At 37.0% G+C, this 26,795-nt stretch overlaps 2 protein-coding genes across 3 annotated transcripts; one reads left to right on the top strand and one right to left on the bottom strand.

Annotated features, from left to right (window-relative positions):
- Positions 3,175 to 5,398, top strand: LOC109353338 (protein FAF-like, chloroplastic). Its single transcript, XM_019595569.1, has 2 exons — positions 3,175 to 3,342; positions 3,527 to 5,398. The coding sequence occupies exons 1-2, from the start codon at positions 3,196 to 3,198 to the stop codon at positions 5,171 to 5,173; spliced, it is 1,794 nt and encodes a 597-aa protein (XP_019451114.1). The 5' UTR covers positions 3,175 to 3,195; the 3' UTR covers positions 5,174 to 5,398.
- LOC109355244 (serine/threonine-protein phosphatase BSL3) lies at positions 7,869 to 26,116 on the bottom strand. 2 transcript variants are annotated; one of them, XM_019598286.1, is made up of 21 exons: positions 25,108 to 26,116; positions 18,290 to 18,350; positions 18,104 to 18,182; positions 17,921 to 18,000; positions 17,734 to 17,828; positions 17,527 to 17,626; positions 16,471 to 16,540; positions 15,710 to 15,811; positions 15,540 to 15,621; positions 13,627 to 13,806; positions 12,545 to 12,818; positions 12,223 to 12,472; positions 11,953 to 12,123; positions 11,117 to 11,355; positions 10,264 to 10,348; positions 10,080 to 10,178; positions 9,802 to 10,001; positions 9,641 to 9,716; positions 8,968 to 9,103; positions 8,745 to 8,884; positions 7,869 to 8,561 (listed from the first exon to the last, which is right to left on the bottom strand). In XM_019598286.1, the coding sequence occupies exons 1-21, from the start codon at positions 25,538 to 25,540 to the stop codon at positions 8,478 to 8,480; spliced, it is 3,036 nt and encodes a 1,011-aa protein (XP_019453831.1). In that variant the 5' UTR covers positions 25,541 to 26,116; the 3' UTR covers positions 7,869 to 8,477. The 2 variants fall into 2 exon arrangements, with proteins under 2 accessions (XP_019453831.1, XP_019453832.1); XM_019598287.1 differs by having other exon boundaries at positions 12,223 to 12,460; positions 25,108 to 26,115.

The raw sequence follows: 26,795 nt of genomic DNA, 5'->3' as shown, positions 1-26,795 counted from the left end.
AACTTGAAGAAAAAAGAGTACTTCGAAGTAATCTCACTCTTGCTTTATGGGATTTATAGGCAGACAAGGCGCATCTAGTTACGTTCTTTGCGTGCCTCAGTTGGTAGCAAATTAAAGCATTCTCATTGGCTTTCGGTCATTCATAAATTAATATAATTTGTTTATGCTGTTTGATATTACTGTATTTCGTGTTGTATTATTCTTTATACTCTGATTTGAACTCATCAACATCATTACCTTTTAGTTTCCATTGAGTGGTGAATGTATTGCCGTCATGCAAAACTTTTTATATGGAGTACTTCATAAGCTAACATAAAGAGAGAGATAAATGACGTTTTGGGTGATGAACCCATAAACTATAGACAATGAGGAAAAACAATATTGAATTATAAATTTTAGACAGTGAGCATAAAAATGCATTCAAGTATATATAAACGTAAAAATGATGAATAATTATCATATGTAATAAAAATTCTAAGCTTTAGTGTGAGCAAATGTCTTCACTATTGTGTTTCTTTGTGTCACAGATGTTATAAAGTCACACATATATACTTAAGTATATGAATAAAAAGCCATTTATAAATGGCTTAATTGGTAAACATATAGCTGTAAAATATATGTGATCTTATGTTAAGATCTTTAATTCTTTGTACTTATTTCTCTAAACCACATCATTTTCCATTTGCATAAGTGCAATATGCAAACTACAGTAACTAGAGGGGGCTATAAAAGAGAGACAAATGAAGTAAGGCTAGTGTATCCAAAAGGGTCCCTAAAATCAAGACGTGTCACACGTTCATTTGTTTCCACATTCATTATTCGTTGTTGATCAAACTATTATAATTTAAAGTTAATAATAATATATAAATAGGTGTATTAATTATCTTCCTCTTTTTCATGCTATGGGATTGTGTTGTGGGTTTCTAGCCGCCATTCATATTGGCCTCCTTCAAAGTTGATTCCTTTGCTTCCTTCTTAAGCAATTTTCATCTAATCAACGTCACTTTCTGCATTACCTAATTGGTAACATTACTTATGTGTATAGTACCCATGTTTTTTTTCCTGAATTGAGTAAGGTTATGGTGCAAATTACCTCATTTTCCTTTTCAAAATTTGTTGGTCTGAGTGAAAGAAGTTAGAGTCATGTAAGCATGTAGTTTTGGGATTTCATTCATTGATTAAAGTGTATTTAAAAATATCATTGGAAGGGTTGGGAGTTAAATATCTGATTGTGTATTAGAATGTGGTAGTTAAATTTGTGAATTGACACCAAAGTTATAGGCCAATTGTGTATTTGTGTATTATTGTTTGATTATTTATTATATTATTATTTTATAATAAATTTTAGTGATTGGATTATAATGATAAAAATATTATATACATGTGGTAATGTTACTCATGAAATGATTATTTATATATATATATATATATATATATATTAATTATTATAAAATATAAAATTAAATGTCAAAAACAATTTGGTACTTGTAAATACTGGTTATCACATTAGTACCTGCAAATAGATGTGAGTATGGACACATATAAGCAGTACTGGTGAAAAGATGACTAATCAACTTTGATTACACTAAATCATCTATCCTTTATAAATTAAGACAACTAATTCATAATTCACTTTATTAGTAGTTAGATTAAGCACACCCATATCACTAATCAATTATTATGTTTAGACCAATATTTCATAATTGAGAATGATCCACAGAGCACACCGGATCAACTATTGTCAATATTGAATTGTTTAGTTGTCTTTCAATAACTTTTTCACAAAATTAAAGTATTTTTTGTAAGTATTTAGAGTTTATTTGACTATGTGTAGGTGAGCGTTACATATTAGTCAACAGATTTATTTGACAAAAATAAATTAATAATATTGTTTAATTATAAGAAATTTTCAGAAAAGCCCCAAAATTATGAGCTTTAATTTAAGAAACTCGTCGAAATGACTTATGTCTTACCCGGTTAGTCTTACCAAACCCTTCAACTTATTAATCTTTAACCTTGGGCCATAACTTCTCAGCTTTTAACTAAATTTTCATCCTTCACCCAACCTTCCCCATCCTTAATATTATCATGCTATATATAATATAAGCTCTACAAACAAATTACACTGGGGTGCCCACCCTACTCGCTCACCCAGCACGGCCCGATCATGATGGGTCCGAATAGGATCGGGTCTAATGGGTCTAGGTTCGGGTTCCAAAAATAGACCCAGTCAATATTTAGGGTCAGGTAGTGACTAAGCATGATCCGGTCTGTCCCGTCTCAGGGTCACTCACTGATCAGCTTTGTATATGTTTTTACTCAAATGTGTATAAAGTAATGATACTATTTTGGTCGAAAGTATCATTTATTATTTAATTTTTCTTTAATATATACATGATTAATAATATATATATATATATATATATATATCATTTTATATATCAAACTACATATTCATAATAATAAATAATATTGAGGAGTCTTTATCTAAAATGAGTATGTATTATATTTAATTGGGTCTAGGTCGGATTGGGTTTAAAGGCTAATCCGTTCGCTATTTAAGGTCGAGTTAGCTTCGGGTCTAAGGTCGGGTCCAGGTTCAAAAAGTGACACAACTAATATTTAGGACCGGGTAAGGACAAGCTTTAACCCGTCTCAACCCGGCCCATGCTCACAGCTACTCCACAATACTTGATAGCATAATCATAACCGGAAATGTTATGCTATATTAAATTGTATTTTAAATAATGTCCTGAAACAATAATATTAAAACAAAAACAAAAAAAACAATAAATATTTAATTTTTTGAAATAAAATGTAGTGTTTTTATTGATCTAAGACATGGTTTAGGCACTATATAGAACATCTCATAACTTGTGATCTTTCATATATGCAAGAGAAATTTATAATTGTAATTTATCTAAAATAAATAGTGATATTATTAGAGAAAAATTGTATATTCTAATAATATATGAGTTCCACCATTCATAATTAATTATCATTAACGTTTAAAAAGTAATACAAAATAAATAATAGATAATGTATGGAGTGTATATTATAAATATTGCACTTTCTTTCATACTCAGAATCCACCATAAACCAGTGTCCATAACAACACAAGCAGTTCTATAATAATAAAACTGGAAACCATAAAGAAGCATTTCCCTGGTGGTGCGCAGGTAGGGTCCACTGAACATGGTTCTTAAAGCTTTTGGCTCCTTACAAATACTCTCATTCCCCTCCTCATTTCACTGCATTGTCATCAAACACAACCATTCTTACCACATTTTACAACAACAACATCATCAGTCTCTGTTGGATCAGCTTGTTGTTTGGTATCAGGTAATTAATTAAATTCATTAAATTCATTCAATTCCAAATACTTTGTATTTTTCCTATTATAGCTTTGTACACCACCAAATGCATGTACCTATCTGACATGGCTTAATTCTCTTGCACACTTCACTAGTACACTTTCTTTTGTTTTTATTTATTTATATCTAAAGTTTTGATTTCTTCTATGCAGCCAAGTTCTTTCCCCTCTCATTTTGGTTATTATATTATGACCAACATGATCAAAACCCAACAAGGTTTTTCATCTTCCTATCTGAGGATAGAACAAGAGTCCAACATGGTGATGATGCAGAAGAACCAAGGCATAGTCACCATTTTGGGCTCTAACTGTGATGACACAAACACACCTTCTGAGCACTCTTCTCTCAGAAGAACTCTATCTGCTGACATGTCCTCTCATAAATGGCTCTCTCACGAGACCATAAAAAGGGTTCCTTCATCAGAACAACTCATGCAACACTCATCATCCAAAACCATTGCTGAATCATTGTCTTCATCTTCATCATCATCATCTGAAGATGAAGGTGAAGCTGAGAGAGAGAGACTTGAGATATGGAGTTCAATTCAAAGGAACAAGAAAGCTGAGCAAGAGAAATCTTGTACAGGTGCATTTGATATGTGGAACTCATTGGTGTCACTCAAGGAAAACAATGACATGTCAAAATCACTTACTGCGAGTCCTTATATTCACCCTCTTGTGAAAAGGAAAAAGAGTTGTTTGAGTGAGAAGAGCCTTGAAATCTGCACTGAGAGCCTTGGTTCTGAGACTGGCTCTGATGGCTTATTCTCCTCTCACCCTTCTTCTGAGAAAGAGGGAGACAAAGAAGAAGAGCATCATCAACAGCAACAAGAACAAGTTCAAGAAGAAAAAGTTGTCATAGAAGAAGAACCAAAATACAATTATGGTGGTGGTGCTACAAAGAAATACTCTCCATCACGCTCTTTCCCTCCACCACTCCCTTCACTTGGTCCTTCACTCCACATGAGGACACACCGTGACAATGGAAGGTTGGTCCTTGAAGCTGTTTCTGCTCCTTCTAACAACAACTTTTGTGTTCAACGCCAAGATGGTAGACTTGTCCTCACGTTTTCTGATGCTGCTAATGATGATGATGATGAAGAAGAAGTTGCTGAAGAGAATGATGATGATGGTGTTGCTGTGGAGGAATTGGAGGAAGAGTTTGAGGAAGTTCATGATGAAGAGATTGGGGATGAAGCTGAAGATGAAAGTGATGAAACAGAGGAGGTTGAAGATGTTAAGGATATAGAAAGTGTTGTGATAGAGAAAGAACCTTTCTTGTCTAGTGAGATTACTACTAATGGTGTTCATAGATTAGCAATGGTGATGAATAAGGCAATTGGGTTAGTTAATAGGAACCCAAAGTGGTCAGAAAAGTTGAATGAATTGGATGTTAATGTGGTGAAGGAAGTGGAAACAAATCCAGTTACAAAATCACTTCCTCCAAGGCCAAGAGTGACTAGGTTGGTTCCCTCAACAAATTTCAATGCTTATGAGTACTATTGGAAGACCAAGCCAACAACAGCACAAGGTGTTGTTACAACCACACTTTCTAACTCACTGCCACAACATCAAAAACTCAACAACAAATCATCAACAACCTTGGTGAACAACAATAGCACCAGCAAGGTCATTTTCTCTGGGGACTTTAAGAAAATGTCTAATGATCAGAGGCAACAATTGATGGTTGTCAGAGTGGAAAATGGCGATTACAAATTGGTTCACAATTTGGATCAGAGTTGTAAGGATTCTAGAAGGTCATTCCTCTTCTGGAAACCTTATTGCATTGCCACATCCTAAGGGGACTAATCAAAAATCCATTGCTTAAACACTATTTATTACTTTATCCTTTAATCTCTTCACAGTTCAAAGGGAACTGTAGCCAAATAAAAAGGGAGAGGGAAAAGAGGGAATGTGAAGGAGAATATTTTTATTTGTATGTTCAGATCAAATGTCTTGAACAGTGTCATCATATATTAGTATATTAATATATTTATGTGACTTTAGTCTTGGAACATTTTTTTTTTACTGTCTTCTCCTGCTCTAAAGTATCATGGTTTCTTAACTTTTCAAATTTCTAGTTTCTTTGCTTTTGTAATCCAAGCCAATGGGGTTTCAGAATGGGTTTTGTCATGCTTAATTGGTCTTATTTTTTTGGAACACCATGATCATTCCCTGATTTTCTTTGCTTCTCATGAGTTTTAACTTTTAAGGAAAAAGTTGTTTTGTAAGATGTGATTTTACCTCATAGGAAATCTAATATTGAACATTACTATAGTATTTGCAAACTTAAAATGAATATATTATATAAAATTTGTTCGAGATATCAATGTAACTAAGGTAAGACAGATCCACATATAAGAGGCAAGGGGCACACCCCACCTCAATTTGAGAATTTTCCTATCACATATTAATAATCATTTGTCATTTTTATTCATATATTGTACCTTTGTGTTGTTTAATCTCACTGCCTGAACATTTTTTGGGTTAGTCACCAGATACAGTCATGGAATTGGTAATAATAAAGTTTGAACACTGACAAAAATTGAGAGTATATGTTTTTGTTATGGTTAGTTATTGTAATGTCTCTAATACAGAATAATTTGTGGTCATCGATTACTATAACTCAACCGAACCATGTAGTGATCTTCAGAAATAAAAACAATAAACTTCAGCTAGTTCCACTAGTAATGTTTTTTTAAAACTTACCAGCAAAGTAATTAATAATCTTTTTTGAAGTTCTCATGCCCAGAGGCCACAGTGGAAATTGGTCTCTCACTATAAGATGTTTCTCTCAAATTAAAAACGGGTGGATACACATATCTGCAAGGCACAATCACAAGCAAAATAATACTGTTAAGGTCTATCCAATATTTATAGTGTAAGAGCTAAGAAGTGACCTTTGAACATTTGATTAGTGATTGATTCACTTGATCCGAAGTCCAAATTGTATTATTAGTCCAAAATTATTAAGGTTTCATCTCAAACCAATTGAAAAAGCAAATTTCTGAAATAATTGATGTGAATTATGAAGTACTAGTGATAATTGGAGAGTTGTATATGTGAGTAGTAATTCATGTTTTTGACCTTCAGTTTATTCCTTATCATGTTGATATCAGAGAAGGAAGACAAATTGAAAAAAATGAAGAGGGAACAGAAAGAGAAGTGGAAAAGAAAGCGTGAACATGAGGAGCAAGAACAGAGGGTTAGTTATTGATCTTTTACTTGAAAAGGAAACTATTTTCAACTATTTATGAAATGAAATCCATCTTGAGATGTTACACCTCAATAGGAAAGAATTTGAAGTTATATGATGATACTGTTACATAATTTTGAGGAAATACTCCTATGTCAAAAGCCATGTATTAATTAAGTCAAAAGGAGCAGCTACAATGATGGAATGTATGTTTTGCAACAGATTTATGTTGAATTCCATGCTGATTGTATATATGATAATTTCGAGCTATCACATATGACACTAGAGGCCATATTTTCAACAACGGATCACTTGTCCCAAAACCTATCTCATGGATCCATTTCCACATAACCAGAATAGGGTGTTCAGATTCCCACCCCGTCCTACTTGTTTCACACCCAAATTTGTTTTTGTAAAATCCCAAAACTATCATCTACTCATTCAAACCATATTCTCACCATCACTCATTCATTCTATCAAGCTGCCTATTAAGAAATTTATCAGTTTGAAACAAACAAAAATCCATCAGACACATACAACTTTGCCCACGTGCATGTAAGCACACTCTTATGTTTTTATTTCCATAAAGACAATGCGTGTTCAAGATCAAATGTTCTTTTTATGTCACATAAAAAAGCACACGTTTTTGGCACGTATAATTTCAGGCAGTTGATCCTAGCACAGTGGCAGAAACAACTTGCACACAAGAGTAGGATAAAAGATAAACCAACAACAATATACAAAACAACCCCAGAGTTGTGCCTCCTTTCTCTTCTAATTTGGAACATACATCTGAAATTCATGGGAAGTTCCATCTCCCTAAACAGACACGTCCAATGTTTCAATAAATACACCAGGGGGCACTTGATTGGTGTGACTAAATATCGATCCTTTTGCCTGAAAAGTCGTGACCATGGTTACATGTGTTTTTCTGCGAAAAACATACATGTAAGCTTACCCAGGTGAAGGTGGAAAGGAATTGGGGTGTAATACGTGTATTATGGTTTGCGTTCAAAACTCAGCTAAGAGATCCAAATTAAGTGATGGTTGTCTTTTGCAGCTAGTCTTAGTCAAAGGGGTGGATAAAAGTTTAAACTTAAATCAAATTTGAGATCAAAACACACATGCAGGTATTTCAACCCTAAAATTATACCCAGGTGATCACACATTGGGGACGCTATCTAGCCAAATTCAACAGCTGCACGAAACCTTTTAATATATGCTACTATTATGCTATCCAACACCGCCAGAATTTAATCCTCCAAGCTATTTGCAGCAGAACGTGAAATGCAAACAAGGTTTACTATCAAAATTCATATATTTCTGTGCCAGAAAATGTTAATTCACACAATTTAATCATACAGACCATGGCTAAGAATTACAGAAAGAACATTTAATCATACAGATCATGGATGAGAACTATGATACATAGACCCCCGAGAAAGATTTTACGTATATATCTCACCATCACAAGGAAAAAACCCTCATGTCCTCTTGATTTAAAATATTAAAGACAGAACAACAATAACCTAGAGGATGATTAAAAATGGGTAAATACTAATGACAAAACTAGCCAGTATTGACGATCCATGACAGAGACAACCACTACATTGATTTTGTACCCATGGCTCAATTTACAACAGGTGGGTGTAACACAAACAACAACTTCTAGCCTTGTGAAAGCAAACCTAGCAGTGGCTATCGACCTTGCTTCCAGAACTTGTATCATATTAAGGCCTGCTGACTGAGTGGTGAGAACAAAGACTAAACCTTCGGGTTTCCGGCAGGAATTAAGATCACAAGCTCGGTTACTCCATGAATGGTACCATGCTATATACATAACACCAGAAAACAAGGCAATAGCACAAGCCATTACGGCATACATATTAGAGGCTTTCTTAATTATCACTATATCCAGGCAAGCGAGCCTCGGTCATTTGTTACTTGAGGACGGCCTCTAGTCGGTGTCGGCGGTCTGTTAGCATTCAACTCCTGTACATGTTTTAAACCAACAAACATATTCATACAAATAACAGAGTCCAGAAAGAAAGCTTAATCACAAAATATATAGATCAGCCCAAAACTTCTTAGATGTATTCATGCATATTTGATAGTTGAATGAGACATCATTAAGAGGGTGCCAACCATTCGATGAAAGAATATTTGAAGGAATACCTGCATCCATGTATCTTCAATATGACGTTCAGGTGACGTTTCGGGCGAAGAAATTGCAGGTGGTAATGGATGAATCAGTTTAGGAACAACAACAAGATCTCTACCCAAAACTAATATCGCCCCAGCATTATTTGCAGTACCTATTGCCACAAGGATGTGCCAAAATTTAGAGCAGAAAATGATCTAACAAAGGAAGTGTAATGTAGAAGCCACCAAAATATACCACAGTAGTTTGTAGCTGAGAAAAGCGTGATCAAATGTCCCTGGGCAAAACGCTCAAAGCCATCCATTACACATTCATGTGCACGAACAATCAGCTGAAGATCATTGTTGTTGCAAAATTCCATGACGCGATCAGGCTGCAATAGCAAACCCCGTTTAGATAAGTATAATAGCATATATACAACTTAAAAACACCCATCACAAAAGAGACAATCTTCAAATTAGAGGAAATATCAAGTGATGCCATTAACATTTTATCAGCAAAGAGGAAGGTAATAAATAAGTACTTGCATTAGAACACTTAAAGCTGAAACACTATGGAACTAATAACTAATTAGTTTTATTGTCTTTTCAATTTTAAGCCTGCACACAAAAATCATAGTAAAACAGATGCACATTACACTTGCAGAAGTTTCAAGGGATAAACCCTGTACATTTGGTTTAAAGATTAATATGATGCTTCAAGATTCAACATTGCCAATAAATCAAATATGGATCTCCAGAATAATGACACAATTAATATCGAGTATCTTAAATTTATAAAATTCAATCACATAAACCTGTATTAGGATATTAACCAAAACTATTATATTTATCATCAAGAAACGTTGAATCATGCATCTGTTTACTGAAATATTAACCATTTGGCAAAATAACAGGTAATGCGTGCTCACCCCAAAAGTAACTAAACCTGGACCTCTAGCATTTGGCCGCAGTCCTTCCACGCTGTCATTCTCAGTAGGATCAGACCTAGAGAAACAATTCATGCTGTCATTTTTCAGAGGGATACAAAATAAATGGTGACATTCATGTGATAGCCTACTAATGCACTGACCACAATAGATCCATGAGCACAATGGATCCTGCTTCCATTGTAATTGGACGTTGAATATTTTCAATCTGTTCCACATGATTTATAGAACGACCAATACCCCCATGCATGCAAATAATCTTTTTCTCAATCAGAGCTGCCAAAGGAAGCCAATTAAATACACGGTTTATCCGGTGCCATGCCCAGATTCCATCTCTCTCACCCTGATCAGTGAATTACAAGGTTGGTTAAGTATCCAATATGAATAAAGGAAGCATTGCCAGGTATATAAAATTTCTTACCATTCTCTCAATGCACTCAATTCGGAAACCAAAAAGGGCATTAATATCAGCAGCTTCATGGTTTCCACGTATTAAATGTACATTGTTTGGATATTCAATCTGAAATATTCACATAACCGTTGTAAACCTCATGCCATTAAACTTGATAAACAACACAGACAGACAAACCATATATCCAGATTACCTTCAGGGCAAGCAGAAGGCTTATAGTTTCCAGACTGTGTTGGCCCCTATCAACATAATCTCCTAGGAATAGATAATCGATATATCTGACAGTCATTTACACAAGATTAGCAAAAGAGAAAATTGAATACCTGTAGTGTTATAGTAATCCACTAATCCAAACAAAATATCAAGCACAAGCCATCTTGGAAGGGGGTGAGGAGAGAACAAGTAATCATTTTTCCCCTTTCTGTTTATAACCAAAAACTCTCAGACCAGTTATATAACAGCTCATTTGTTTATATTCACTAAATCTAACAATCAATCTAATAACTAGTAAGCTACGCTATCCAATGCAAACAGTCAGGCCAAATCCCATATAGAGCAAAATTTAAATATTAAAAATGTTAAATCTAAAAATAAACAATGGAGTAATATCATCATAGTATCATTCCGAGAAAGGGAATACATGCACATTGGTGCTGGCTAGTCATACTTGATGCAGAAAGTACTCACATAAGGAAGTTCTAGTTAGGCAAATTGGATCAAGAAACAATGCCATAAATATATAATTAGAAAGTGATCGTAATGAATCTATAAAATGTAAGTGGTACATAATCAATGACAAGAGCTTGTGCTCAAAGATATGATCTCAACATTCTCTCTTAATTGGGACTCCACTGGCAAAAATATTTATAGAAAGTGGGTTAGCTAATAACATACATTGACAACCATGCTTAGGCACCAAGATAAATAACTAACTAACCCAGGGGTTAGCTAATTGAAAACAAACACCAAAATTGACACAATTGATGGCAAGCTGAAACTATCCATTATTCACATATAAAATCATCCATGGAAACGAAGGAACTTACGCTATGTCACCAGCAGTCGATGGTGCACCATACTCATCAAACAGGCGCATCAGATCCCCAAACTGCCCATGTAAATCACCAAATATTTTAATTGGTGCCCGAAGTCGTATGACGCTTGGTTCGCTTGAAAATATCCGCTCCGCAGTATCACAAAGATCTGCAATTTCATTGCAATCTAAGAAAAACTGCCTGCGAACTGGTGGTTTCCAACCACGAGGCTTTAAGAGGTGTGCTATTATCTGTGTAGAAGGCCATGAAACTCAATAAGAAACAATGGAAATAAGATGAAGCCAACATGCTTGGTCAATCAACAAAATAAGCCAAACCACAACAGACATTCATAACAATGCCATGACCAGAAGGCTCACAGAGGATGGACAATGACAAGAAAAGGAAGGTCAGTTCAGTAAATATGATCTATCGGATGTTCTGCACTAGAAACGTTGCTCATCGTTCCAACACTTGGTAGGTTAGTCAACCCCACAACATTTAATAGGCTATGCTAATTAAAATCTATCAGATAGAACCATAGAGCCTGGTACATTACCATTCCTGAATAATTTAAATTTGTGTTGCTTTTCTAATAGACTTTAATTTTGATCCACTGTTGGTGTAGAACCTTTTACATTATCATTCAATCATGTTTCACATCATTGAAGACTTTAACCATGATAAGAATTACCTACGAAAACGAAGTCTTTTAATGATGTGGCAAGAAACTATAGATGATGGTATACAGATTTTTATAGAGAAACAGAATTGAACTCTCTCGAATATCATTGGTATGAAAGCCTTACTCTGCATCAATTATAACTAGTCACAGAGACAAATCTTACCTTCTTTGGGACACTATTGATAGACATCTGCCGATCTAATAACTTTCGAGCAGCAGTGGCATTTTCTGGAGTCCCATAACTGACCCGTCTGCCTTCATTTTCAAACTGATCAATCGATAGCTGTCTAACCATGCCACCTAGTGCTCCACCAGGCTCTGCAGCAACAACCACCTGGAGAAAACACACAGATAACCAGAAGTTCACTAAAACATTTTCTGGAAAACTTGACACAGCAAATTTTTCCTTGGTAATCAAATATATATTGCTCACAGCTCTGTGATGTAGCCTAACTCCACCAGGAGTGACATTATTTGGCCCTGCAGAATCAGGCTTAATCAAGGAAGAGGTTTGTTTTCCACTAGGGGTAGCCTCAGCCCCACGGTCTCTGTCAGGCAACTCAACTTCTCCATTCTCTTGTCGCGCCTTGGCAGCAGCCAGCGTGGCACTGATAGCTTCAGCTTCAGCAGCTGATGCTTCAACCAGATACTCAACACCCTTGCTAGTTCGCCTGTTCAAAGTTCTTCCATGAATGGTGAAGCCAGAGAAATATAAAATTAATAGTTCATGCAGTGAGATATGAAAACTGTCGTACCTAGATCCCTGAAGCATGGCATTTTCAGTGCTGATATCAGTATACATGTCACCATTTACAGGGGGGGCAACTGGGTTGCCCAAAACAACTGCACCATCAGCAGTTGCTTCAGCCATTGTTTGCCTTGTCCTGTCATCAATAAATCCATATTGTCCAGGTAGCCGTCCCACTTGTACATTAGATGCAGCTGCTGCTGCAGCAGCATGTGAAGCAGCGGCAGTTGTTTCAGCAGCAGCAAGATCCTCAGCAACAAGTAGGTCATCCAGCAAGACTCCTGCAGCATAACCATACAATACATTATGGTCAGTCCAGCTCCTCAAGTGAAAAATTAGTTAGTTCAGCATAAGATAAAATCCCAAAATGAGAATGGGAATAGAGAGCTCAGCTTGCAAGATGAACAGGGGTTGAGTGGTAATTATCTACAAAAGTTCAAATGATACTGTAATCTACGATCAACAACAAAATATTATGATATAAGAAGAATTCAGAAACTGTGTTAATTGGATTCCTCTCAAGATTGTTCACTTATATGACATATCCTGAGCCAATACTGAACCTAGTTGAAAAGCAATAGACCCATGTTTCTCTTAGCAGTTTACACCTGCTCTTTTCAACTCCAATTGTTCCTCAAAAACACCACTCTTAACATATGCACTTGATGATGGCCATAACTTTCATGCTGTTTTTTTTTGCTTATACAAAAAACTTGGAAGTTATGGCCACCAGGCTGAAATATTCCATAAGTTTCCATTTCCAACTTTTCGAGAACCAGTTAAGAATTTCCGTATTATGATGGAAGACATCTTACAATCTTCACCATCTGCTCATGCCTGAATAATTAAATAAATAACCAAGATCCAAATGTCCCTATTTCAAGTCTACCAAAAATTATAAAACAAAATAAAGGCAAATTATTAAGTAATCTACAATATGTAAAATAAAGACAACAAAGTAATGAAGTTGTCATCAGAAAGCAGGCTGGTCTAATGAGCCACATTGATTAAAAATATGACATGGCATCAAACAAATAGGAAACAAAATCCATCAAGATGAATCAACCAGAAGTTAAGCTTATAACTTACCACCACGTAAACCACCATAAATAAAAATTAAGTCACCAACAGCAGCAGCAGCATGCCTACAGCGCCGTGTCAACTCCACTGCGGCATCTCCACCAGCTGCATCAGCACTGTATCTACCTGTTCTTGGACTGGTAACAACAGATTTTGTATCACACCAAACACCAGCAGCAGTGTCCAACACTGCAGACGGGGGAAGCATTAGTAAAATTTCTAAAAGTAAAGCTTTGATTAGCATATCAATAAATCTTGCTTTCCACTAAAATAAAAGACATGCAAAAAATAAAAGCCTACTGGTAAACAAAAAATAAAGGCTACAGCAGCAAACAGGTATCAGCAAGCTACCCAACCAACAGCCACTAGCACACTACATTAGTAGTAAAAAGTATTTTGTTATTGCTTATGCCATGCCTTAAAAGGTCACTCTTCGCTCAAAACATGAAAATACAAGGTTACAAGAATGGAGGCAAAATATAAGCAAGGGTACAAAGACCAACAATTAATTTGTAATACATGCAATCCAGACAAACATGGCCAAGAGAATTCCAGTAACAGTCCACAGATAGGAAAAAAAATTAAACAACAACATCAGCGAGTACCTGCAATACTTGATGAGTCTTCTACCATTCGTCCTCCACCAAGAGCCCCGCCAGACACATGGAGTCTTGCATTAACAAATACCTAGAATAATTAAATCAGGCGAATTGTGATCCTTGGAATATATAACCAACCAAGAAAACAGAGTTAAATAAAAGAGAGGAAATCCCACCGCTGCATGCTGATATCTTGAAGATGGTGAGACACCAGGGGCAATTGCCCATTCCCAACGGCCATCTCTATGCTTAGCAAGACCATACGCACTTGCCAATGGCTGCAATTTAGGATTTGGGGGGGAACCTAAAGTTAGAAGTAAACAATTCACAAAAACCACAATAAAATATCTAACAGCATTATAGAATTAAAAAGAATCACATGAATCCACTAATCAGTATTTGTTTATAAGAAAATAGGCCGGTAAAACAGAAATCAGAGTTTGATAAAAATAACTATCTGCGGATGTATGAACTCAATATAAAATGGCCAAAATATTGACATCATGGGTCAGAAGGAAAGCAACCAATTTTTAGTGCAGGTTGCCTGCATGAGCAATTGGAATTTCATACTAGGTCCGTGGATGTTTTAAGGTTGTCAACATCTCCAATTTGCAAAAGAGAAGAGTTGTCCTGCTGGCTCGCCTAACATACCTGTTAGTTTTGTATTGCTTTAGTTTTTTGGACTCTTGAGGATACAGTATCCTCAACCGTAGTGTAGTTACTTATATTATATTTATACATACCCACTAAACTTGTATATAAAGATTCACAGAGAATGTTAAAACTGGATGGGCCACTATACAGGCAACCCATAAAAAGGAGATAAATGGAAAGATATATTAATGACAAACTCAGGTAATTGTATCTAAATTAAAAGCTCCCTAGGTGAACCAAATCAACATCAACACTGCAGACGGGGGAAGCATTAGTAAAATTTCTAAAAGTAAAGCTTTGATTAGCATATCAATAAATCTTGCTTTCCACTAAAATAAAAGACATGCAAAAAATAAAAGCCTACTGGTAAACAAAAAATAAAGGCTACAGCAGCAAACAGGTATCAGCAAGCTACCCAACCAACAGCCACTAGCACACTACATTAGTAGTAAAAAGTATTTTGTTATTGCTTATGCCATGCCTTAAAAGGTCACTCTTCGCTCAAAACATGAAAATACAAGGTTACAAGAATGGAGGCAAAATATAAGCAAGGGTACAAAGACCAACAATTAATTTGTAATACATGCAATCCAGACAAACATGGCCAAGAGAATTCCAGTAACAGTCCACAGATAGGAAAAAAAATTAAACAACAACATCAGCGAGTACCTGCAATACTTGATGAGTCTTCTACCATTCGTCCTCCACCAAGAGCCCCGCCAGACACATGGAGTCTTGCATTAACAAATACCTAGAATAATTAAATCAGGCGAATTGTGATCCTTGGAATATATAACCAACCAAGAAAACAGAGTTAAATAAAAGAGAGGAAATCCCACCGCTGCATGCTGATATCTTGAAGATGGTGAGACACCAGGGGCAATTGCCCATTCCCAACGGCCATCTCTATGCTTAGCAAGACCATACGCACTTGCCAATGGCTGCAATTTAGGATTTGGGGGGGAACCTAAAGTTAGAAGTAAACAATTCACAAAAACCACAATAAAATATCTAACAGCATTATAGAATTAAAAAGAATCACATGAATCCACTAATCAGTATTTGTTTATAAGAAAATAGGCCGGTAAAACAGAAATCAGAGTTTGATAAAAATAACTATCTGCGGATGTATGAACTCAATATAAAATGGCCAAAATATTGACATCATGGGTCAGAAGGAAAGCAACCAATTTTTAGTGCAGGTTGCCTGCATGAGCAATTGGAATTTCATACTAGGTCCGTGGATGTTTTAAGGTTGTCAACATCTCCAATTTGCAAAAGAGAAGAGTTGTCCTGCTGGCTCGCCTAACATACCTGTTAGTTTTGTATTGCTTTAGTTTTTTGGACTCTTGAGGATACAGTATCCTCAACCGTAGTGTAGTTACTTATATTATATTTATACATACCCACTAAACTTGTATATAAAGATTCACAGAGAATGTTAAAACTGGATGGGCCACTATACAGGCAACCCATAAAAAGGAGATAAATGGAAAGATATATTAATGACAAACTCAGGTAATTGTATCTAAATTAAAAGCTCCCTAGGTGAACCAAATCAACATAGTGAGAATGAGAAAATTCTGATTGGATAACTTACAACACTATTGGCATCCCTCCCTCCACAAAGCAGAAGAAGCCCATCAGAGCGGGCACTAGCAGTTGCATACCTACTCAAAGTAAATGACAAAATGGCAACTTAACACCATATTGTACAAAATTTCAAGAACAAAATGATAGCCAACTTAAATAAACACAAGGAAAGGTTTAAGAAGTTATTTGTTGATATCTACCAAGGTACTTCAAAAACTCTCTTGTGCTCACAAAAAGCACAGCAATTATGAGCTTGCTTCATTACAGAAACATGTAATTCATGGGAACAAGACTTTAACAAAATGGATTATGATTAATCAATTAACAAGTAAACTACAGGATATTATAGCACTTAAAGTTTCTCTCCTCTACTTCCAAAATGTTCCATCTGATAAGCCAAACTTGAACTCATAGAGCCCTTCTCAAGCTCTGACATCTCATTATTTTCACATGCAAATGAAACCAGATAATAAAGGAAATCCTACTATTATCAAACGGGCTCCAAGTGAAGAAAGAATAAAGCAATGAAGAACCAATAAAACAACTTAACTTTACAAGGCATTATCAAACCAATGTATGCTTGCCATGTCAGGAAGAAAATTACAGATAAATCAATTTGGTCTCTGACTTTGTAAAATATAGTCAATTTATTAATAAAAATAAGAGTGGGAGAAACAGAACATCAAACAACAAAAAAGCCATGACATTGATCTTCAAATGAAAATAGTTAAAAAACCAAGAGCAAACCCTCTTGGTGACATCCAAAATCACATAATATAATATCAAATGAAAGTTAAAAAATAAAGTTAATCCACAAAAAATATCAAAGTAACTAACATATCAGCATAAATTCACAAAGTGGAAACGAAAGGTTTAAATTCAATCATATGAATCACTGAAATGCAATTTGCAATCAATTGTCATGGCCCTCAACATAATTTATGACATCAAAGGATGTGGAATAAGAAAAGGTTTTGATGTTCATAAGGATCTAAGTGAGATGCACACTGTGAAGTCAAAATATTGAAAAGAAAGGTAGAATCCATGGGCAAGAGAAGAGTACATGCATGGAGGCGGACCCTCTCCTTCTGGCTCCAACTTGCGCCATTCATAAGGCTTGGCAGCTGTGTCCAAGGCCCATACATCAGCCAAAGGTCTCTTTCCTGTGAAACAGGGACAAAACAAGGGTAACATCAAATAGACGTACACAGAGAGCAAATATCCAATTTTGAGGCACACAATGTAATTGGGCACGCATTTTGGTAGTTACCATCATTTCCTCCAATTGCCATGAGATATCTCTGCCCTACCAAAGCCATTACATGTCCATAACGTGGCCCTGGCCCAGGGCCTGGAACACCAACTCTATTAACATGAGAACACACTATATTAGATAAATGTTATTAGAAACATCAAGGAGAATAAGAAAACGAAAAAAGATAGAATACAAGTCTAACCTATGCCATCGTGGCCGTTGCTGAGTAAGATCAAGAACATGAAGGTCCTCTGCTGACAAACCAGCAGGACCAATACCACCCTGTTTTACAAAGCAATATTCCACTAAGAATTAATTTAATCAACAAACATAGGAAATAAATTAACCAATGCTTGAATAGCTTAAGAGACAACCTTCATGTTACCTGAATAACTACCATCGTTCCCACAGCAGTTGCCACATGTGCAGCTCTTGGGGTTGGGGGCTCTCCAAAGGGAGTTATCCTGCATTTTATTTCAATCATAAGCACTGAAAGCAAAGTACATAATACTCCACAATCATTACTTTAGTCTTAATACAGATGGACAGAATAACCTAGCTCTAAGCTTACCTAGACCATTTATTACTCAAGACATCATAACAGTGGACGTCAGCTGTGGCACCAGCTAAACCTGCATATCAAATGAAACATAGCAGTCAGATTTCAAGCATAAACACTTACCAGTATCATCTTATCCAAATTCCACAGAAAAATGTATAAATTCTATAGAAATCATTACTCATCATGCAGTGTCCCTCACAACTCACGAGATAAGCAGATGATACCAAATTCCACGGATAAACAAGAACAATAAAGAATAATAATACTTAAGTAACACCTAAACAAATTTTGCAGTATTTAGTTTCTCATATTGGCGTGCACCAGAAATAATAAACAAGAACAGCGTCCCACATGGATGACTAGGACTTTAAGAATTAGAATAAAAATCATGTGGAGCTCAAATGACTTACGAACTACAATTGTTAAATAACAATATAAGGCATTTACACTACATGGAAACAGGAGTTAGATTGCTTGTGTGGAACCTTGCTACTTGTGGCCAAACAGGAGTTAGATAATCTAAATCTGGTTTTCTTATTTGTATCCTTTGATTGGTAGTAGTATATTAAATGATAGTGGCATTTACAAAAAGAAATAACCAGTATTGTGAGAGCGGATGGCAGCCCAAGGCATTTGCCAAAAGAGAAAGACTTGTATGGAGACATATGTATGTGGAGACAACCAATTAAATCTTGCCAAGTTTTTCTCTAAATGCACTTGTCTCTAAATGTGACGTGTTATATATGTCTTCATGCAAGTTTTTCTCTTTGCCAAAACTCTGTCATCATGGCATTGCGGACAAATGGCAGACATCATCATGGAAGTTGACAAAAAAACAATTAGAAAGTATAATACATAGAAAAAATGATACATACATAAAATATAAAACATAGAGAAATAATATAATACATATCTTTTATAAAATAAATAATATATAAAATACTGCAGAAGCATTATTTGAAGAATGAAGTCAAAGCAGAGAGAATGAAGTTGAAACAAAGCAGATACGAAGTTCAAATGAAGCAACTGCAGAGAACAAAGCTGATGAAGCAGACGAATGAACCAGGTGAAGCAAAGAATGAAGTCACGCCAACCGAACAAGAGAGAGAGGAAGTAGATAAACAAGAGAGAGAGGAAGCAGATGAACAAGAGAGAGTGGTTCAATTATTTGAAGCAGAGAGAGGTCCTTTTTCAATTTAGGGTTTAATATTTACAATTTTTGGGTAAAACCTAATATTATCCTTAAAACCCGAATAAAACACCCTCAAAAGCCCATTAGCAGTGCCATATCCGCCATGTGCTGCCATACTGCCATCGTGGTCCCAATTCACCAAATGACCGACGTCGCCAATTAATGGGTTTTTCGAAAAGGCGAATGGCATTCTTCCTGGAACCATCACCGCTTTCCGCCATGCCCGCCCAACACTGGATATAATCATTGCTGATAAACACTGGTATCTATGTAAGAAGAATTAGAACATAAATGAAAGTAATGCCCCTAACCCACAATCAATTGGATTTGTGGTAGGGTTCTAAAGATTTTATTGAGAGAAGAAGAGAATTACAAGATAGTATGAGTGTAGTTACAAGATTGAGGATCCCACGATTCCTCCCCTAAACTAATTCCTCAATCAGTTACTCAAATCAATAACTGCCCCCTTCTTAGGCTTGGCTTCTATTTATAGTTCTCTAACCAACTTAACTACCAAGGGAAAGGAGGGAAAGTTTGTTATTTAACAACCAAACTTTCCTCTTTCCCTTTTTATACACATGTTTTAATTCGGGCTTGTTATTGGCCTTATCACTACCCTCCCCTAAACTTTTTAACTTGTCCTCAAGTTGGAAGTTTGGAAAATTTGCTTGTAAACTGGCTGATTTCTCCAAAGTGTTGTCATGCTCAGGGAGATTCTTCCATTTGACTAAGACTTCAGGCTTCCCCTGCTCAACCTCCCTGCAATATGTGATGTCCTCTTGACTCACTTCTAAGACCAACTCCTCATTCAGCATTGGTGGCAATGGTTGAGGCTGCTGATGGGGCTTAAGGGCCTTCTTCAGCAGTGAAACATGGAAAACTGGATGAACTTTAGATTCAGTAGGTAGATCCAACTTATAAGCCACATTACCTACTTTCTGAATAACTTGATAAGGACCGTAGTATCTAGGAACGAGTTTAGCAAATGGCCTGGTGGCAAGGGACTTCAGTTTATATGGCTGGAGCTTGAGGAATACCCAATCTCATATCTCAAATTTCGTTGTCCTTCTATGCTATCAGCTACTTGCTTCATCAAGTTCTGTGCTTTAGCCAGATTAGCCTTCAATTCTTCTAATATTCCATCCCTTCCAGTGAACAACTGATTAACCTCTTCCACTCTAGAAGGCATAGTGCCTGATCTGATTAGCACAGGGGGTTCCTCCCATACAAGGCCCTGAAAGGGGTCATTCTAGCTGATTGGTTGTAGTTTGAGTTGAACCAGAATTCTGCCCAATGCAACCACTCCACCCATTGCTTAGGCTTGGGGCCCACAAAACACCTCAAGTAAGTCTCCAAGCACCTATTAGTAACCTCAGTCTGCCCATCTGCCTAAGGGTGATCAGAAGTGCTCAACTTCAACTGTGTGCCAGCCATTTTAAACAATTCTCTCCAAAAATGACTTAAAAATAGAGGGTCCCTGTCTGAGACTATAGAAGTAGGAAAATCATGCAACTTAACTACTCCCTTTAAGAACACAGTAGCTACATCCTTGGCTGAGTAGGGATGTCCTAATGCAAAGAAGTAGGCATACTTAGTGAGTCTATCCACTACTATAAGGATAGTATCCTTACCTCTAGCTCTAGGAAGACCCCCTATAAAATCCATGGAAATGTCCATCCATACCTATTGGAGGGATAGGAAGAAGTTGCAACAATCCTGCAGGAGCTAGGGTTGAATATTTGTTCCTCTGGCAGGTATCACACTCTTCTATGAAGGTCTTGATGTCAGTCATCCCCTCCCAAAACAAGAAGCTTGCAATTCTTTTGTAAGTCCTTAGATATCCTGAGTGCCATCCTGCAGGTGTCTCATGGCATTCAGATAGGATCATTGGAATTCTATTGGACTTTCTAGATAAAACCAGCATTCCTTTGTAGTATAATACCCCCCTCTTTAGCTCAAAACCTGGATGGGAGTTAGAAGAAACCTGGATCCAATAGTTCATTCATGAGGGATTGGAAGGTAGATGAGGCATTGGTTAGCCCAAAGGGCATAACCAAAAACTCATAATGGCCCTCATGAGTTCTAAAAGTTGTCTTCTCCACGTCCTCTGGCCTCATCCTAATCTGGTGATATCTAGATTTCAAATCCAATTTAGAGAACACCCTGACCCCTCCCAATTCATCCAGTAATTCCTCAATCAAAGGTATGGGGAACTTATTAGGAATGGTTATCCTGTTAAGGGTCCTGTAATCTACACAGAACCTCCAACCCCCATCCTTCTTTTTAACTAGGATTATAGGGCTAGAATAAGGACTTATACTAGGCCTAATAACCCCAGCTTCTAACATCTCAGCTACCAACCTCTCCGCTTTTTGATTTCTGGTAGTATGGGCACCTATATGGTCTTAGATGAGGGATCTCTGCTCCTTCCTTCAAATGAATGGCATGATCTTGCCTTCTAGTATGAGAACGGCACTGAATATCCTGGAAAACTGGTTGAAATTGCTGTAATACTACCTCTAATTTTGTTGGTAACCTCCTCTCTGACCTAGCTGGTGTGGACACATCACACTGCAACAAAAATCCCTCCCCCTCCTCCATTAGAACTTGCATAAAAGACCCCATTGATAGCTCAGCCTTAGTTAGGGCAGGATCCCCAACTATAGTGAAGTTTGTTCCCCCTTTTTTGACAGATAGTTTCATTCTACCAAAATCAGCTCTTACCTCCCCTAGGCTAGACAACCATTCCAAGCCGAAGACCATGTCCACCCCTCTTAATTCAAACAGATAAAAGTTTTGAATTACCTCAAGTTTCTGCATAAAAAGTCTGAGCTGGGAACACTTCCCCTGGCACTGTATGTGATGTCCATCCCCTTCTTCCACCACATAAGCTCTGGTCCCTCCACCTTAAGCTGTAAGTCATCCACCAAGTCCATTGAGATGAAATTATGGGAAGTTCCACAGTCTATCATAACAACTACTGGTTTTTCTCTCAAGGTTCCTCCTATCTTCCAAGACCTTGAAAAAGTAAGCCCCTTCATTGAATATAAGGACAGTTGTAATGAATTGAAGGCTTGCACCTCTATTCCTGCTCCCTCCCCCTCTTCAACTTCTTCTTCAGCCAAAAGCAACATACTTAGTTGTTTGTTTTTGCACCAATGCTCCCTTGAAAAGGGTTCATCACATCTAAAGCATAGGCCCTTCTCCCTTCTTTCCCTCATCTCAACACTAGATAACCTCCTGTACTCCCCCATAGATTTAGAACTGTCAACCTCTTGATTGCTTTTGGCCATGCCTACCACACTACCCACAGAAGATCCTTCCTTCCTACTAGTATTGGTGGAAGAGGGATCTAAAGTCACTACCTTGCTATAAGAATTCCCTCGATTAGAACCAAAACTTCTTGGAAAACTCACATTGGTCTTCTTATACACCACCACATTTTTCTGTTCTATGAGCATAGCCTTATGAATCACTTCTTGCAAAGTTTCTAATTCATACACAACCTAACTTCTACCCTCAACTTCTCTTTCAACCCATTAAGGAACACACCCCTGAGGAACCCTTGGTTAATTTCCTTGAGGGCCTCTGCATACTTTTCAAATGCTTCCACGTATGCCTCTACACTCCCCTCTTGCTTCAAGGACACAAACAACTCGAAGGGATTTTGCACCATAGAAGACTGAAACCTCCTCACAGCTGCTATTTTGAAACTGTCCCAAGTAGGTGAGGGGTTGCATCCTTCCCACCGCTGGAACCAGCTAAGAGCCCTTCCTTCTAAAGCCACTAGGGTAGCCCTCGTCTTCTCAGTCTCAGAGATGCCCCATAAATTGAAATACCTCTCCAATTTTTGCATCCACCCATAAACATCATCTCCCATGAAAATGGGAATTTCCAATTTCCTCCACCTATCATGATTCTGGCCTAGCTTAGGGCTATCCACCTCCTCTTTGTTTTCGTTGCTCACCCCCATAGAATTCTCACCTGGCATAACCCCCAATTTGGTGGCTATGGCAGCAAGCAATTCCTCGGTTTTCTTGGTACGAGCTTCATACAATTCCACCCTCATGCGTAACTCCTCCCTCTCTTGGTGCATTTCCTCCCTCTCTTGTACCCAGCTTTCGTTATCTCTAGCCATACCTCGAGTGGATACCATACGACAAAACCCAACACGCAGCAGCAGCAATGAACCTCCCCAACAGGCACTAGAATGGTGCTCTGATACCCATAATAAACATTGGTATCTATGTAAGAAGAATTAGAACAGAAATGAAAGTAATGCCCCTAACCCACAATCAATTGGATTTGTGGTGGGGTTCTAAAGATTTTATTGAGAGAAGAAGAGAATTACAAGATAGTATGAGTGTAGTTACAAGATTGAGGATCCCACGATTCCTCCCCTAAACTGATTCCTCAATCAGTTACTCAAATCTATAACTGCCCCCTTCTTAGGCTTAGCTTCTATTTATAGCTCTCTAACCAACTTAACTACCAAGGGAAAGGAGGGAAAGTTTGTTATTTAACAACCAAACTTTCTTCTTTCCCCTTTTATACACATGTTTTAATTCGGGCTTGTTATTGGCCTTATCAATTGCATCACAAGCCACAACAACCAACCATTAAGTATTAACTATGTGAATCAAATGTTATCAAGTAGATTGGGTTTATTCACTACTGACAACTCTTCACGCTGCAATCCAAAGTGTTTATGGACTAAAGAAATGTTTTCATAACACATCACAATCAGCATCTGAAGCAAAAAAAGTAACAATGTATAAAACACCCAAGGAAGGCAATACGGAAAAGGGAAATTAAAAAGACTTCAGAAAAGGATAATTACAGCAAGTTGAATTGGGGTCGAGTGGGCCAACTCAGGTATGTGTGAAAACCGTAAATGATAAAGAAATAAGATTCTGGTACACATATGAGCTTGTACACGGTAAATTTCATTAAGTGGAGCGGAATGGAACAAAATGAAGTGGAATGGAATGGAAAATAACAGAAAGAACAACCAAATTCATTGTTTGGACATGTTATATTGAAGGAAGTTACAACAACCAATTGAATGAAGTGTTCCCTATGACATAAATATCGCCAAAGTGAAACAAAAAAAGATGGAAAATGACATAAATTTTCCTCGACTAATTGTTACTAAAAGGGGAGGGAAACAGAAAGTAATGCTGTGTGGAAATGCTTTAAAATGAAGTTTAGAAACTTTTTTATTTTACCCACCAACCATAATAGAAAACAAAGTCATAAAACAGACAAAATTGGTAAAATTCTAAAGAATCTCAACATTTTATAATAAGTATTCTCGATATTAATTTTTAAGTATCCAAAACTTGTTTATAACAGCCATAGTTTCCATGATCAGAAACGTTCAATTCATTACAGCCGAAAACCAAAAGATACCACAAAAGACGAATAGACCATAAAAATCATTCTCTCGTGTCATATTTGCATTACATAAAACAAAAATGCAATTAAGGTTTTTCCATTGAAACCTATATAATAACAAGACAAACCAAAAGCCTTTGTGTGCATCTAAATCTAGTTCAGCTATAAAATACATCAAGCATGCATATCACACATTTCCAAATTATAACTAAAGGACACAAAATTCTATAATACATACGAATGCCAGCATTTCCAGCAGATGAAGGAGTCCCTGAAGCAGCAGAATTCCCTTCAAGTGCAGTGGCACCTCCAAACAATATCAACCTAGGACCAATGTACCCCGGTGTGCCTTCTTCTCCCACAGCCGCCACTGCCGTCAACGTGTGACCACATCGCGGCCCCGGCCCATCCTCCTTCTTCTCCAGAATCGCATCCACCACCGAGTAAGTTGGCGCAAGCCTAGGACCAGCGACCGGATTCTGCTGCACCTGACCACCGGCCCCCGTCTGCTGCTGCACCAGCGGCTGCTGTTGCTGTTGAAGCTGTGGCGTCGACGGAGATCCTCCGCCGGACGGCAAATCCTCTTGGCTCTCCCTCTCTGCCGAAACGGCATGGTTCAGCACCGCCGGATCGTGATCGGACTCCAACGCCATAGAGGAATCAACATCCATTATTTAACCCTAAGATTCAAGCACTTCCCTGAAGAACGAAGCTAGAATTCCAACGAAACCGTGTCCAGAACCAACATTCCGATTCGATTCAAATAAATCCAGAAACGGCTCAAACGAAATCGGTATCGGAGTTGAAAACCCTAACTGAGATCCTCTACTCTTCAATTCAAAGTAGAAACCAAAGAACACGTTGAAATATCCGAATAGAGAGAGAAAATGGTTTAGGTTTTTCAATTTTCTATTTCCGTGCGAAATTTGAAGCAATGAGAAGAAGCGGTGAAAGGAACGAAAATGAAACGAAACGGGACGGGGGAATATAATTAAGGACAATAGTCACAAACTCAAAGAACAAAAATAAAATTTAAAAAAAAATCTAATTACTTTTCTCTGAAATGAAGGGGTTGTGTTTTTCTCTGTCTAGGTTTTCTAATCTTTTTCAGATTATTCTTTTGTTGTTGTTGGTGACCGGAAACTGCCGGTGAGTGGAACCGTAAGGAAAAAGTTGTGGGCGGTGGCAGAACGGAGAACGGAGTAACCTAGACAACCGGGGATTGTTTAAGCTATTTTACCGGCTCCAAATTGAAAGGAATATTGGCCTTCTACTATTAGGAAGGGTCAACAACTCAGCAAGTCAGAAGCACGTGATACCACGCGCTATATTTGACATATTATTAATTTTAATACTTAAAAATGAAAAGGAAGAAAAATAATTGTACACTTTCTTGTTTTATGATTAACAAATATTAGAAAAGAAAAGGAAATAATCAACAATTTTTGTACACCTTTCTTAATGGGTAAGTTAAAAGCCTCTGGTGAAGATGGTTATTCTGCTTCTTTTTTTCCTTATAGAAAATGTGGGCACAACTTTTTGTAACTTTATTCATAAGATGTGGAGAATGCTAAGCCTAATTAAGTATATTAGCAACAATTTCTTGATTCTTATTCCTAAAGTGGACAAACCGAAATTCATCTCTCACTTTCCTTCTATTGTATAATGGAACATTTCTTATAAATGCATAATGTAATCCATTGTTAATGGAATGAAGCCATTGCTCAAGAAGTGTATATCCCCATACCAGGTCTGTTTTAATCCGGAATGATATTTAGGATAACAAGGTTTTGCTCATTAATTGGTGCAGTCCATGGAAAAATCACATGAAGAAAATGACCAGTGAAAAATAAAATTGATTTAAGAAGGTGCGTTCTAACTTTCATCAAAGTTAGACTCGATATTGTTTGGAAGATCTCTCTCATT

Source organism: Lupinus angustifolius, chromosome LG08 (genome assembly GCF_001865875.1).
Source record: "Lupinus angustifolius cultivar Tanjil chromosome LG08, LupAngTanjil_v1.0, whole genome shotgun sequence".
Classification (NCBI taxonomy): domain Eukaryota; kingdom Viridiplantae; phylum Streptophyta; class Magnoliopsida; order Fabales; family Fabaceae; genus Lupinus; species Lupinus angustifolius.
The sequence above is the reverse complement of the archived record's forward strand: the minus strand, read 5'-3'. Positions and strand labels throughout refer to the sequence as shown.

Bases quoted from the DNA above. Each gene is read 5' to 3' on its own strand.
- LOC109353338 (XM_019595569.1), top strand. From the start codon at position 3,196: ATGGTTCTTAAAGCTTTTGGCTCCTTACAAATACTCTCATTCCCCTCC. The intron at 3,343-3,526 runs GTAATTAATTAA...TCTTCTATGCAG, and splicing joins AGCTTGTTGTTTGGTATCAG to CCAAGTTCTTTCCCCTCTCA.
- LOC109355244 (XM_019598286.1), bottom strand. From the start codon at position 25,540: ATGGATGTTGATTCCTCTATGGCGTTGGAGTCCGATCACGATCCGGCG. The intron at 10,002-10,079 runs GTAAGAAATTTT...TTCACTGATCAG, and splicing joins TTGAGTGCATTGAGAGAATG to GGTGAGAGAGATGGAATCTG. The intron at 9,717-9,801 runs GTCAGTGCATTA...TTGTTTCTCTAG, and splicing joins GTGCTCATGGATCTATTGTG to GTCTGATCCTACTGAGAATG.